The 14,536-nt window shown below is 60.1% G+C and overlaps 4 protein-coding genes across 4 annotated transcripts; 1 reads left to right on the top strand and 3 right to left on the bottom strand.

Annotated features, from left to right (window-relative positions):
• Positions 1-146: 146 nt before the first annotated feature.
• On the bottom strand, positions 147-1,222 carry HRG_09785 (uncharacterized protein; the record flags this gene model as incomplete). Its single annotated transcript, XM_044868256.1, has 2 exons — positions 147-476; positions 536-1,222. 2 exons carry the CDS (start codon positions 1,220-1,222, stop codon positions 147-149), a joined length of 1,017 nt encoding a protein of 338 aa, XP_044716837.1.
• A 1,146-nt stretch (positions 1,223-2,368) lies between these two features.
• Positions 2,369-3,748, top strand: HRG_09784 (uncharacterized protein; the record flags this gene model as incomplete). The annotated part of the gene is made up of 3 exons (XM_044868255.1): positions 2,369-2,745; positions 2,812-3,298; positions 3,494-3,748. 3 exons carry the CDS (start codon positions 2,369-2,371, stop codon positions 3,746-3,748), a joined length of 1,119 nt encoding a protein of 372 aa, XP_044716836.1.
• Positions 3,749-3,973: 225 nt separating this feature from the next.
• On the bottom strand, positions 3,974-4,538 carry HRG_09783 (MYND finger domain-containing protein; the record flags this gene model as incomplete). The annotated part of the gene is made up of 2 exons (XM_044868254.1): positions 3,974-4,307; positions 4,360-4,538. 2 exons carry the CDS (start codon positions 4,536-4,538, stop codon positions 3,974-3,976), a joined length of 513 nt encoding a protein of 170 aa, XP_044716835.1.
• Positions 4,539-5,779: 1,241 nt separating this feature from the next.
• On the bottom strand, positions 5,780-10,348 carry HRG_09782 (ATP-dependent DNA helicase PIF1; the record flags this gene model as incomplete). Its single annotated transcript, XM_044868253.1, has 11 exons — positions 5,780-6,551; positions 6,708-6,810; positions 7,251-7,726; positions 7,871-7,968; positions 8,166-8,330; positions 8,419-8,664; positions 8,795-8,932; positions 9,015-9,098; positions 9,217-9,456; positions 9,546-9,840; positions 9,903-10,348. 11 exons carry the CDS (start codon positions 10,346-10,348, stop codon positions 5,780-5,782), a joined length of 3,063 nt encoding a protein of 1,020 aa, XP_044716834.1.
• Between the last annotated feature and the right edge of the window lie 4,188 nt (positions 10,349-14,536).

Genomic DNA, 14,536 nt, shown 5'->3' with positions numbered 1-14,536 from the left:
GCCCCCTCACGCCCGGCCCATCGCGCGCACTCTGCGCAGACCGCCACCGGCCTGCCCTCCGGGAAGCAGGCTTGGCACCCGAACGGGGACCGCCGCCCCCGCAACACCGCTCCGCGACCACCCCTCCCACCCCCCACGCCATCTCCTCAGCTCCCCTTGGCCCGCTTCCGGTAGCATAGCGTGCAGGTCGCGATCGGCAGCGTGCCAGCGTCGTGGAACGCCCGGTAGAACTTCCGCACCGTCCTCACCTGCCTCTCGCGCGGCACCGGCGCACACCACGTCTGCTCGTTAGCCAGCCTCTCGCCCGCCTCGAACTCCTCGTCGAGGTGCCGCAGCGCGCTGGCTAGGTCCTCGGCCTGCAGCTCCCTTGGTCTCGGCACCCTTTCACCGACCCGGGCGCGTTTCCGCTCGGCCTGCCCACTACTAAGATGGCGTTTCCTCTTCTGCTCTTCCTCGCCTGCCGTCTTATCGCCGATCTACCTGCGTCCGGTTAGCTATCACCGCTACACGCCTTTACCTCGCTCTACGACCGTACCTGCCGAGGCGCTATCTCTGCCGCCAACAAGCAGCCCGGCTGCGGCCGGGTTGTGGCGGGGATCTCGGCCCTGCTGGCCGGCCGGGACTGGATGGCTCGCGGCGAGTGCTGGCTTCCGATCGAGACTACGGCCGAGCTAGTCCCGCTTGACGGCGGCGAAGGGCCGGCGGCCCTCCAAGTCGGTTGTGGCCGAATATCCCGCGGAACGTCCGAACTTCTCGTCGGCGGCGGCGAGGCCCGGCGGCCTCCACCGTCGGCAGAGGCCGGATTTCCCTCGGTGCGCGCTGGCTTTTCCTGAGGCCGAGACGGCGCTAGGCCCGCCTTGCGGCAGCCGGCGCCCTGCCGCCGTCGGTGTCGACAGAGCCTGGATATCCGCGGCGCGTCCGAACTTCTCGTCGGCGGCGAAGGGCCGGCGGCCCTCCATGTCGGCTGTGGCCGAATGTCCCGCGGAACGTCCGAACTTCTCGTCGGCGGCGGCGAAGGACCGGCGGCCTCTACTGTCGGCAGAGGCCGGATTTCTCTTGGTGCGCGCTGGCTTTTCCTGAGGCCGAGACGGCGCTGGGCACGCCTTGCGGCAGCCAGTGCCCTGCCGCCCTCGGTGTCGGCGGCAGCCAAGTTGCCGCCGCGCTTGGTGTCGGCCGAGGCTGGATATCCCGCGGCATGACTCGGCCTGCGCTGATCCTCCATCTCCCTAGTCCTGGCGGTCTTCCCGCCCTCGCCTCGGAGGCGCCTCCTTGACGCCTCTTCTTGCTCTCTCCGAGGGCGCCGCTAGCAAGTGCCGGCGCTGCTGTGGTCGGCTGGAACTCTGGTCCTGTGTACGGCGCTGCGCAGGCTTCTGGCGCCGGGCTTGCCCCGTCCCCGCTCGGACTGGTCCCTTCCGTTGGCTGGCTTCATTGCGACACCGGTCTACCAAAGCCCCACGGACGTCTTGTCTTCCTCTTTGCACCTGCCCTCTTTGGCCCTGCCTACTTATGGTGCCACTAGGCCCCTGGCGTAAATCCTCGTAAGTGTAATAACAGCGTATAAATCCTTGCCTCGATTATTCGCCCTGCACTTATCTTGCTGACTGGCACCCCTCTTGCGCATATAGGATCCTCTACAAAAGTCTATATATCTTACTCGTAGCTCTCTACTATATCTATATGCGTGCTGCTGCTCTTTGCATTATACCGGCGCCGCCTTTCTATTAAGCCCGCCCGCCATTGCCTGCTGCTATATGCGATAGGCTAGACGGCCTCGGCCGATCCTTATATGTACGTCGCCGCGACGGCTTCTTCTTGCCTATGCTTTGCATGCTACGCTTTTCCTTCTTGTCATCCAGCTCTTATCAGTCAAAGCTTCCGTATGCCCCTAGACACTTGCCCGCTGAAGTTTAAAACCATGTCTTACACGTGTTGCGAATAGGGCTGCCTGCTTCTCCTCGAATATAGCTTCGCGCGTCCTGCTTGTCTTAAAACTCTCAACATCTTACTAGACCGCCTTTTAAAGTTCTCCCTTCTCTTGCACTCTCCTCTATACGCATCTTATAACCCTCTTTTACAAAGGCTCCTTATATAACCTACCACTAACGCCATGTTGCGTCTTTGTTTAGAATCCTTTGACTTCTCTTACACACCATCGCCACTGGCCCTTCTCTTTACACTAAACTCGTAAGACGGTATATAGGTAGGAGCACTCCTGCCTATCTTTCTCGCCGCTTTTAGCTTTGCCCCAGCAACGTTGCTCTTTACTACACGGCCGAGCCATGTCTTCGTCTCCGTCGGCGGACAGCTCTGCCCGCACCTCCGCAAGCCCCTTGGCTCTAGCAAGGGCGCGGGCAGCGATATGTCCATGATGTTCTTCGCCCAGCCCGACTGCCCCGCGAGGTTCGCCCACCACGACGAGCACCGCATTAGGGGCCTCAACGCTGAGGCTATCGCCCGCGTCCTCCTGCCGGTGCCCTCGTGGCTGCTCGAGGCCGACTACGCACCCCTCCGGGCCGAGGGCGACGACCTGGGCCCCTCTCTCTTCTTTAGCCTAAACCTCTCTATCTACGGCCAGCCAATCGTCGACACGGACTGGTCCGAGCAATGGTTCTTTATGAGCGGCCGCGTTCACCCCTACGCCCTCGCCTGGGAGGTGGAGCGCCGCGACGGTCTTGAGGCCGGCCCAGACGATACCGTCCTCTACACGGTGCCCGCCCTTATCGTCCGCGACCAAGGCTACCAGCCGTGCGCCCCCCCTTCTTTTTTTTTTTTTGCCCCTTCACCGGCCGCCTCGCTGACTTCTCTCCCTAGCGTCCTCCCACGCTCCTTGGCCTCTGGCGGCCAGTTCCCGTCTACGCATCCTGTTGTCTCCTTCCATGGCGTCATCGCCGGGCCTGGCCTTGACCTCCTGCGTGGAGACTTCCTGCCAGGTCTCGGGCCCGACCAGCTCCGCTCCTGCGGCTTCGTCCGGCTCACTACCTACATCGCCCCTGGCCTGCCGGACCGGATTCCCTTTAAGGGCTACCACCCCTTCCAGGTCTTTGTTATCTTTCCCATCTATGCTAACCCTTGGGCCGTGCTATGCAAGAAAATTGCTGAAAGGCCTAACTCTTCCTTCCTGCCCGGCGTCCCTTTACCTGCACTGGAAAGGTCGTCGGCCTTCTCGACCACCGTCTTATGCTCTGCCCCGGGCTCAGAGCGCGATTACGTCTTTATCGTCGTCCCGGACAGCTGGAACTTTGTCGACAGGCCCTCGGCGGCCGCCTCCGCCTCGGCTTCCCCGCTACGCCCCTTAAACGTCAGACCCTATCCGCCTCCTCTACCTTTGATTCCGTCCGCGCCGCCTTGTACTCCGTTGCTGCGCCGGCCTCGGCTGCGTCGGCTCCCCTTCCTTGGCCTCGGCCCCGACCGCCCTCGACCCCGTCACACCACCGCCTAAGCGCTCCCACCCGGCCCTTGCCGATACGCCCATGAAGAGGGGCGCTTGCTGCAGCAGCAGAATTCGCCGCCTTCCTCGTCTTCGGACACCGTCAGCTCCGCCGCCCCTCCTCCTCTCCCCGCCGGCCGCTTCTTCGTCTCGACCGAGCGGCGTCCCGCCGTTCCGCTCCTGCAGCCAAGCCGGGTCTCCCTCTTGACTCTATTGTCGCGAGCACCTCCGACCCGCCCGCTCGACCTATCCGCTATCGCATGCAGAAATGAGCTGCCTACTATAAACCTATCGCTCTCTTACGCCTCTTGCCTTTACTAAAATAAACCGTTCTCCCTCTCGAGATGCTATTCCTAACGAAACTTATCGCTGCAAAATTACCATTACTCTACACATTACAACGTTTATCTCTTTTTGAAACAACAACTTTAGCTTGCGACCTATTTCTTACGATAGTGCCTGCCTCTATTTGTTCTCCGTGACCTTGTTTATGTCCTGCGCGTTATGCCTTGTCCCTTTACTTTCCTTCCCTCCTCTCCCTAGCTCCTAGCTTGCCTTTGGCTTGCATCCCTTCTTGTGCACCTTCCAGTCCTCCTTTTGGTGTTGCCTGCTGCAGTACGCCACCGTCAGGCATCGGCTGCACCTCCTCGCCCCGCCATCTCTCCACAAACCCGGCAGACCTTCCTCTGTGCTCTGCGCATCCTGCCCTTGCATTTGCGTCGCGCCCTTGTTTCCGCCCGCCTGCCCCGCCTCTGCCATCGTGTCCTGCATTTCCTGCCTCGTCCTAATTTCGCATCCTTCTTTGCCGCAGAACGACGACACGACCACGAGCACAAACGGCCTCTGCGTGTAGGTACGATATCGGGCTCTGTAGAATCTCCTTTGCGAGTCCGCCGCAGCTCTCGCAGCGCACCCCTGCTGCCTTCCGACACGCTGCCTCGTGCTCCCGTAGGATCGGCCTTATCCACTGTAGGAACAGTGCACTGGCTGCGTGGTTCGGCCTCGCCTGGCCTACCTGCGTCACGAGCGTCTTCGGGATGCTATGCTTGTACTTCAGCTCCGTGGCCCCGAATTCGCACCAGAACTCCACGGAAACGTTGCAAGTGGCCATGCTGTAGTTGTTTTCCTAACTGCTCGATCGGTAGCTAGGTAGACGCTTCTGCTCTCCTATTCGTGCCTTGGTGCCTCTCTTATACTCCCTTCTCTCTCTTACCCCGCAACCGTTATCATCGCTGTATTTGCCTTCTTGCTTTTTCTCCCTCTTCCCGCTGCGGGATGGTGCCCGAATGGCCGATTTATTTGCCTACCTTCTTGCATGCATTAGTTCCTGGCGCTACCGCCTGCTTGCGTTCTTTGCTCTCGCCCTCTGTCTTCGTCTTGTTTGTCTCAATCCTCAGTCTTCGTTCCTCAAGGCTTTTTGCGCAACCCATGAGGGGTTGCCTTACCTGTCGAACAAGAACGGCGTGTTGTCTAGCCGTCCTTTTTGCTAACTTGCCTTGAGGAACGAAAGGACTTCATTAGCGCGCGGGGAAAAAAGGCCCCAGACTGCTTCACCCCCACATCCTCCGCCTCTGATTGGCTGATTTATTTCCTCTTTCGGAATAAAAGATCCCGTGTGATTGGTCGCCGACCCTTCCGTCCCTCCCTCATCATTGGTCGCTGCCGCCTTCTCTTGCCCCTCTCATGCCTTGCCCTGTTTCCCCCCCGTTTATACTCCTGTTTACCCCTTGCCAATGCCAATGCCAACCTTTTTCCTTTCGTCCGCCGGTTTTCTTATTGTGTCTAAAACTTGCGTCTTTTGTCTTTGCCCTTTTCGTTCATGCCTTTCTAGCGGTTTCTTCCTTCAAGTCTAAAAGTCGCCCCTCGTTGATCGCTGCTGCCCAGTGCCCTTTTCTTCTTGCCCGCCGGCGCTCCTCCGTCTTCTCCCCTCGTCACCTCACCCTGACAACTCTCCTGACTCTTCAGCGTCGCCATCCGACCGACGCAAAGCTTCCTAGACAGTCCTCTCGCTTAGCACCTCCAGCCTGGCCTGCGCGGCGGTCATCTCTTCGGGGACTCGGTTGCCCACCAAGTCTCTCCCGCACCTTGGACACGAGCGTGATGCCGTCTAGCGTTCGACAGCGCGATAGCTGCACATATAAGCTGTACGGGTCGCATTGCGAGGGCACGGCCCTTCCATCGACTTTCGTCGTCCGTGTCCCCGCAGCTCCAGGGCCACGCGCTCTGGCGTTCTGCCCTGCACCTTGTAGTCCGTGCAGGCGAAGGCTGCTGCGCACGGCAATCCCTTCCGGCTGACGTCGTTCTGCTGCCACGGCCGCTTTCGTTGGCAGTGTATCCTGACGCTCATCGGCGTTAACAAGATCGTGCCCGGCGGCATCCCGACGAAGTGGAGGTCCTTTGTCGTCGCCGATTCCAGTAATATCCCCGCCGGCGGCCGAAGTGGATCGTCATGTCGGACGAGATTCGATGCCCTGGGGACGCCTTGTCGACAATGACCTCCACCGCCGAGTAGCCGGCGCCGTTCACCAGCTTCAGCCCCTGATGGGTGTTGTGGTTCACGACGACCGGCATCCCGGCCACGAACATGAAGACGGCCGGCACGGGGATCGCGCTATCGTCGCCTTGATTGAGTACCATGATCGCTTCTTCCTCGGTCGGCAGGCCCTCCTTCCACTTGTGCTCAGAGATGAAGATGCGCATCGTCGACCGCTGCTGGACCCGGAACGCCAAGCTTGCCTCCATGTTTAGGTTCCACCGATTCCTGTTCAGCGGCGTCACCACGGTGATGCCAGTCTCCCAAGGGATCCGCCTGCCCTCGCGGTAGCACCTTGAGTTGAGGAGGTCCAGATCCGTGCGGTCCTGCACACCCTGCCGGATCCGCTTCAGCAGCCCCTGCAATTCCGGATCACCGGCGGCGCGCATTTGCTCGTTCAACATGACGACCGTCGTGAATCTCTTCCACAGCGCGTGCGCTTTGTCGTGCTGGTGCCGCTGCTCGGCCTTGAACGAGTTGTCTACGTCCCACGAGATGGCCGCGCTCGGCAGGACGATCGACCTCTCTTGGACCGGCCGGAACTGCTGAAAGTCTCCGCAGAAGAGGACGATGGGGATCCCCGAAATCTTTCTGCGATCCGCGAAGCCGACAGAGTCGCTCGTTTATGGCGTGCAGCGTCCGCGCTCCGAGCATGCTCACCTCGTCGATGACAAGCACGTCCTTCTCCTGCCAGTCCATCCGAGACTGGCCGTGGATGAACCGCTCCGCCCGTTTTGTCAGCCGCACCCCGTCAAGGTCCTTGGCTGTGTTCGCGCCGCCCGCCCCTTGGTCTTTAGTGAACCCGCAGGCGGGTGGATCGTGATGCCGTTGATCTGCGCCGCGGCAGTCCCTGACGTCGCCGTGATCAGCAGACGATTCGAAAGGCTCTTCCCACTGAACAGCTCGACGAGTGCCCCAATGATCCGCGACTTGCCGGTGCCCCCCTCGCCGCCGACGAACTGGCAGAGCTGGCCGGCATCGCCCTATTCGTTTGTCGCATCAAATCGAGCTGGCGGCATATTATTAGGAAAGCGATCGACTGCCTCTTGTTCAGCGTTAGCCGTGTTGACAACTCCTTGCCCGCCGCGAAGAAGGAGGTCGATGGGCCAAGCTGGACGCGCATTCCCGCTTCTGCGTCGCTAGCCGTCTCGTCGGAGTCGGCTGTCGTCATTTCGACGTCGTCCTCCCGAAGCCGGTCATCACCCTCCGCAACGCAGCTCGGCGATCGCTTTCCCGGACTGCGATTGTGGTTTGTACGCCTTGGATCATTCTCTCCTTTCCTCGACGCACTTATCTGCTGCGACTTGATAGCCTTGACCTGATCCTGCGGCGGTAGTGCGGCCCCGGAAAATACCCGCCCTGGCATGCTTATGCACCTCAACCCTTGTTCGGGAATCGCGATGGCCTCGAGCTCGGCCGTTGAGCAGAGCGCCGATTGCTGGAATCGACAGAGCTGCCGCATCATTGCCATGAGCTCCGGCGACTTGGCCGTCACCTGATTCGTGCCCACTGCGCCTCGGACGACGTCGATCAGGCGCGTTGCGTCTCCGATGTTGTTGGACCGATACGTCGCTGCAAATTCTGCGCCCGCCTCGCCTGTCTCGCCCTCCTCGACGTGGGCGACCGTGGAATCGCCATCGCCGGATGAGGCCGCCCATTGCTTGGCGTCGCGCTTTGCGTCTTCGGCTGATCGTCGAAGCAGCTGCACGTTGTCGACGAGACATGATATTCTCGGGGCCAGCGCCTCTCGCGCCCGCTCCCAGATGCTATTGATCTCACCTGTTTCTTCGCACAGAAAGGACTCCCACGGCACAAATAGCGCAAGATGCTGCACGGCTGCCCTTTAAGGGGGAGGGGGGGAGGTTAGCCACTCTGATGATGCCTGCCGGCAGGGCGGTTGCCATACACACCTCCGGTGGCACGACTCCTCGTCGTCGTTGTGGCCGAAGTCCTTGCTCAGGTAGCCATCGAGGCAGACGGTAGCATGCTTGCCCGGCCGCCTGAGCACCTGGACCCAGCGTCTCCCTGGCGCCCATCCATCCTCGAAGGGCACCTCCCCCCAGGCCGCACAGCTCTCATCCTTACTGGTGCGTTTTAGTCTAACGAGCGATATGTAGTCGTATAAGCATAGCCCTCGCAGGAGCTCTCCCGGTGCTGGTACGCCTCAACGTGGGAGATCCTCAGGCCTGCTTCTTCGACAACGACCGACTCATCCAGAGTATCATCTATGGCCGCCGCGCCACTTGCTCGTCGGAGATACGGCCACCGTCGAAAGACTTCCCAGTACAGCAGAGATGTGTTCAGGTACGCCCAGGCGCTGCTGTTGGTGAACTCGGCCGGATATCCAAGAAGATGAGCGACGACCTCGACCTGAGATAGCGGACGCTCCGTGAACACACGATTCGCCACCTCATCAAGAACTGTCGCGTCCTGTTCCCTTGGCGGCGTCATCGCCAACAGCACCTCCACCGTCGTCCTGTCCTCCGTTGGCCGTGCCGTCACCCGTTGAGGCGGCCAGGAGATCGGCCGCGGCCGCCACACGCTTCCACACCGGGTCCTCCACCTTCGTCGCGTAGTTCGTGACATAATACATAAGGGCCATGGTCTTGCGCTGCGTCGCAATGAAGGAAATGTCGTGGTTGTGCCGGAGCCCAACAGCGATAGCCTTGTTCCATCGATTGACCATGCTGTGAGTCCTCCGGATCTGCAACACCCCGTCTGCCGTGATGGCGGTCTTGTCGACCAACCTCCATGGAGACTTAAACCGGCATAGATTCCTTCCGCGCTCCTTTGCCCAAGGAATACTTGACACAGGTCGGGCTATGCGTGTGAACCTGTGTAGCGCCGGCACAGAAGTTGGCCTCCTGGTCAAATGCGGCCGAAAACTGCTCGGTGTTGTCCAGCAGGGAGGAAATATCGGACGTCACAGATCGCCCCGCTTGCACGGCGCAGAACCCTTCCTGATCCAGATCCTATCTTGCACGTCAGCCTGGCCCCGTTTGTCCATCGGACGAGCAATTCAGGTTCTCAGTGACACGTCTTAGCTATTCTTACCTCGGAGAAGACACTATCGACGTATCGTATGATTCGCTCGCGATACGCCGCCTGATCCTCCCGTGGATGTCGGCAAGCATCGAGCTGAGATGCGCGTTTCCATGCAACCAGAGCAAGCCGTGAACATGAAGCGCCCTCGTTCGTTGGTCTCCACAGCGCCATAGTACTTGCCGATGCGCCCGAATACCGACTCTTCTCCGACCTTCACGTAATGATCGAAGAACAGCTTCATCTCCCGGTGGAAGAATACGGCGGCGCTCATCGGATCGGACATGGCCAGCCTTGTCCGCTTGTACGCACTCCCAAGGCCTTCTAGGAACTCCTCGGCCGCGCCGGGATCGCGTGTCCGATATGCCGCCAGTCGCAGCTTCACCGGGTTCGTAATGTCGTTTGGGTTGATGGTGAACCAGATGGCCGGAACGCCGTAGCCAACGATGAGCGACTGGATTTTCCGCCGCATATTGAGCCGAACTCTCTCGACATGGGTTGCCGGTGGCCGTACAGCGAGAGGCTCCTGAGAAGCTCCTTCACGCCCTCATCGGTCGTCTTGCCCGAGCTCTCCAACTCGACCCTCGCCGCCGCTAACCTTTGCGCGGTCATCGAGCGGGCAACGCGCTCGACCTTGCCGAAGTCCTTCCTCGCCACACTCAGCATGCTGACGCGGCGGTTCCTCGACCGCACCCCCATGTTGAAGACGAGAAATGCAAATATGTGGTGCAACGCAAACCGGCCACCATGGCGCCGGAGCACGATGTCGGCCCAGATCCGGAGGTTCAAGCTTCGGGAGGATACGATGTCTCCCGCTGCCGCCCCTGCCTCAACAGCTCTACCGGTGCCTCGCAAGTTGGTAAGGGCCTTCCCGCCTCGGCTATGGCCTCTTCGGCCAGCCTTGGTCCCCCAACGCCAAATGGGAACAGGGTCGGGAACGTTCTGGCGAAGAAGGACGTCTCAAAGGAGTCGGCAAACTCATCCCCCCGCGAGACTCGAATGTATGGCTCACTGCCATCGTCGCCACGCCCTCGACCCCCCCCCACCGAGGATCCGACCCACGTTCTCGGGCCCGCGCGGCCGTCGTCGGCACCTGCGCCAACAGCGTCACAGGCAAACCGCAGCTTCTCGACATCCGCCACGTCTGGCGGTCCGTCCAGCCCAAACATGCCGGAAGACGTCACCTCGTTGATTGGTCGAACGTTCTGATCGGGGCTAGCACCAACTCCATCACGACCCGCGCCTTCTTCGTTGGGCCCGTGCCCTTCAGCCTCGCCTCCCGTTTCCTGCCTTTGCTTGAGCAGAGCGAAGAGTTCCTCGATCTCCACCGACCCCTCGTCGTCCATGGCGCGCTCCGTGGGCGGCACAACGTGCGCCGTCCGCGTTTTCTCCCATGCGGACGGCTCGTTCCGCTCCATGCGATCATACACCAAGGCCGGCACCCCGTCTATCGGGTCTCCCAACTCTCCATCTCCGCCACGTCGATCTCGATCTCGGCGTAGTGGGGGTTGCTCCTCTTCAGCCAAACAAGAGCCCTCTCGACGACCCGCCGCCTCACCGACAAGAGACTCGACAGGTCGCTCGGTGCCGGCTTCTCCACGCCCTGCCACGAAACGTGGATCTCGTCCAGTGCTTGCAAAGGGGTGCGGGAGCACCTGGTCGCCAGCTCCTGCACGTTGTTGGGAAACACTGTGATGTGGCCCTTGACGTGCCTCGGATACCTCACGGCCTGCCTCTGCCCGCCCGGAATGCTATATCTCGTGACAAACCCATAGCAGGAGTTGAGCGAGACGAGCTTCTCTTCGACCAGCGTGAGTCCCTTGAGCTCGTCAGGAACATGTGCTCACAGCCAAGGCGAGTGTGAAGATGGACCGCCGGCGACAGACTCCCGCGCGCCAGGCATCGGGCACACTCCGCACACACCGACACGGGCTCGCCTTCGGGAAAGCAGCTCCGGCATGAAAATGGTGAGCGGCCGCCCTCTGGCACGCAGCTTGACAGCCATTGATCCCATCTGATCTCCTCAGCTCTTTTCTCGTACGCTTGCGGTAGCACATCATGCAGGTCCGTATCGGCAACGTGCTCGCATCGTGGAACGCCTGATAAAAATCCGCACCGTCGAAACCTTCCTGTCGTGCGGTATTGGCGTACACCACGTCTGATCGTTAGACAGCCTCTCCTTCATGGCGAAGTCTTCCTCCAAAAACGCAGCACACTCGCCAGGTCTTCGGCCCGCAGCTCCCGACTCCTCTGCCTTCCGATTCCTCCGAATCTGTTTTCTCGGGCGCTCGTCCGGACCAGGAAGACGTTTTCTCTTCTCCCGCCTCCGGGGCCGCCTCCGGGCCGCCTCCGATCCATGATTTCTTCTCTCCGTGGCTGATTCGCTTCTTCGCAAGCCGTCGGATGCGGCAGCTTTGGCGACGACTGCCCGACTACGTGCGCATCCCCTGACACGCCATCCGGCCCTTTGCACTGGACAGGCACCGGGCCGTGCTGGCGAACGTTTTCCACGCCGAACCTTGACCTCAGTCCTTGCCCTTTCCAGCACTCTCCTCGTTCTTGCTGCCGATCAAACTGCACGGGCTCCCCAGCCGCCACCCGCGATGAGCCGCCCACCTCCCTTTGCTGCAGCCTCCGCCCGCTCAGCGAAGCGTCCGCTGGCTCTGCCGCGGCGTCGCCCACCCCCACAGGAGACGGCCCCGGATGCTGCGCCGTACCTGCTGCGTTGGAGACACCCCTGCGGCCTGGTACTCCCTTTACCCGCCAACTCCGTCCCCGACGGCGCTTGGGCAAACCAGACGCAATCGCTGCTGCTAATTGCCCGTTTTCTCTTAAGTTGTCGAATACCGGTTCCCTAGGCTGGATGGATCGAAGCTTCGGTACCTCCTTCGAATGAACACTCGGGACATCGCCCGCCGCCGCCGTAACACGTTGCTCCTCATCTTCAGGATCTCCTCCTGAGGCAGAAAGTGCCGATGAGGAGCGGACGATCAGAGTCCGCTACCCCATATCTCCACGTTCCCTAGGCAACAGGGGCCTCCGAAGCTGACCCGGTGACTGATGTTGCGCGGAACTTCCGCTGCTAACCATATTATGGAACTTCCGTGCTCTGTTTGACCGCAAACCGCCTCGCGGCGGTCTTCTCGGCAACGACCTCGCAATTGCTTCTGCGTGCTGTCTCCATGCGGTGTCTTCAACCACAGGTTTCCTAGGCTGAATCGGCCGGAACGTTGATGCCGCATTCGCCCGTGATTCGTATCTTCGTAACCGTCCCAGGCTCTCCCCGTGCTCTGCGGCCCTCTCAGAAGCTGCCACCACATCTACACCGGCTCCTGTCGCACCATCTCCGAGCCCCGAACCCGACCCGCTCACGTTCTCACCTCTTCTCCATCCCCGACTGACAACGAACAGGCTTCAGGGTGAGCAACCGCCTCGCTTAACTTCACTGCAGGACTGTCCGCCATGCTGCTGCCTCCTCGACGTCGACTGCCGTAAATTGGCAACAGGCTATAAAGCTTTGGCTCCGGAGCACCTCCACTTGGACAGTCTCGCTTGTTGACGACGCTACTTCTCCCGAATGGGAAGCTCCCTAGCCATCACTTCCCTCATGGCCGTGGCGTTTCTTCCCTTATAGCTTCCCTATAAAATGCTTCCCTATGGTACCGAGGCGATGCAATACTACCCCTCTATATTCCCCCGTTACCATGCCTATCTATGTGCGTCCACCGTCCCGGCCTCGCCTGGTCTCCACGTGCGACCTGCTACCCCGGCTTTGCCAAAAGCGACCCTTCCATCGCCGTGCTCTCTTTTGCGCACTCCAGCGAATCCCTGGCCACTGCCGACCTCCGGCACATGGAGATGGCCGCGACAACCGCCTGCCGCACACTTCAAACCATACTCTTCAGCCCTTCCAACACCATCCTACCAACCTTGCGCATCAGTTCACCATCAATACCCGCCAATCCGCCTTGTCGAGCAACAGCCACAAGGCTGCCGGCGATAACATGTCCATGACGTCCCTCATGCAGCCGGACTACCCTTCTAGATTTGCTCCCTCGCCAGCACCAATGTCGCATCAACGGCCTTAATGCTAAAGCGATAGCCAGGACCCCTGCCTGTCCTCTTGTAGTCGCTAGCCACCGGAGTCTCGACTTGCAAACCCTCTTGGAAAGTTCTCGTGACCAACTCGCATCCTCCTCCTCAGGTCGACCCATATATCCGACTTCACCGTGTCCCAATAGTAGACTCGACACGGTCGGCACCCGCCTCGCTCAGCCGCACGCAATGCCCATCCAACTACCGACGACCGTCAAAGGGAGTCCTGCAATACTACCATAACCTCTTTCTTTCCTTCACTCTCATTCGGTATTGCCCCCTTTGCTATCTACTCCATGCAACGATGACACCGAAGGGGACTACTGGACTTTCTTTCTCCGCAGTCTTACCCACACTAACCTTACCGTTCGCCGACCTCCAACTTCTCGCAACATAGCCATCACCCCTACTCAACTTCCAACCCCCGGCTCCCTACTTCACTCACGACCACAGAACCAGATGGTCGAGACTGCTCGAGAACCTCGCCAGCTCATTCCCGCATACCCCCGCTTCTGATCTATCACCTAGGTAGCATTCACTGACTCTCAAGTCTCCCCGACCCGAGCCACGAGCCCTCTTTCGAGCAGCAAGAAAACCTGCTTTATAGGATGCCTACCTCTACTCTGCCTAACCCTCCTTTACACTTCCACGGTGACCACATCTGCCATGTTCTCACGATGTCGGCCTCCCAGCTCAACGTCGATACCTCGTCCTCCCCGCGGCAACCTCTTGACAGCCAGAAAATGCTGGCGCCGACATGTCCATGATGGCCTTTGTCCAGCCCGGCTGCCCGTCTAGGTTCGCCTACCAGAATGAGCATCGTGTCAAAGGGCTCAACGCAGAAACCCTAGCGAGGTCTTCCTTCCAACGCCCTCATGGCTGTCGACTCCAGAGTATGCAGCAATCCGGTCAGATCCTGACAATCCATCGACCTGCATCTTCTTGAGCCTTAATATTTCCATATACAACCAACAGATAATCCCCTCGGAATGGACCGAGCAGTGGTTCTTTATGGTCGGCCGTGTTCATCCCTTTGCCCTGACGTGGGAAATCGAGCGACGTGATAGCTTCGAGTCGGAGGATGACAACATTACAGAATACACCATCCCGGCTCTCATCGTCCGCGACCACAGCTACCAGCCGTAGGTGTATGCTCCAGACCTCCGTCACCACTACCATCTCTGACGATGGCCACAGAGTCATCCCTCGCACCCTCGGCTCGGCGGATGCCTTCCCAGCGATACAACCAATTGTCTCCTTCACGGGACCTGTCATCGGTTCCGGCCGCGACCTTCTGCATGGAAACTCGGCTGCGGCCCTTGACGACACCCAGCTGAGCTGTTGCGGCTTTGTCCAGCTCTCGACCTTTATCTGTCCTGGGATTCCGGGCAAAACACCCTTCAAGGGCTTTCATCCCTTTCAACTTTTCGTCATCTTCC

This window comes from Hirsutella rhossiliensis, assembly GCF_020360975.1.
Source record: "Hirsutella rhossiliensis strain HR02 chromosome Unknown scaffold00013, whole genome shotgun sequence".
Lineage (NCBI taxonomy): Eukaryota > Fungi > Ascomycota > Sordariomycetes > Hypocreales > Ophiocordycipitaceae > Hirsutella > Hirsutella rhossiliensis.
Note: the sequence above shows the minus strand (reverse complement) of the source record. Positions and strands in the feature narration are given on the sequence as shown.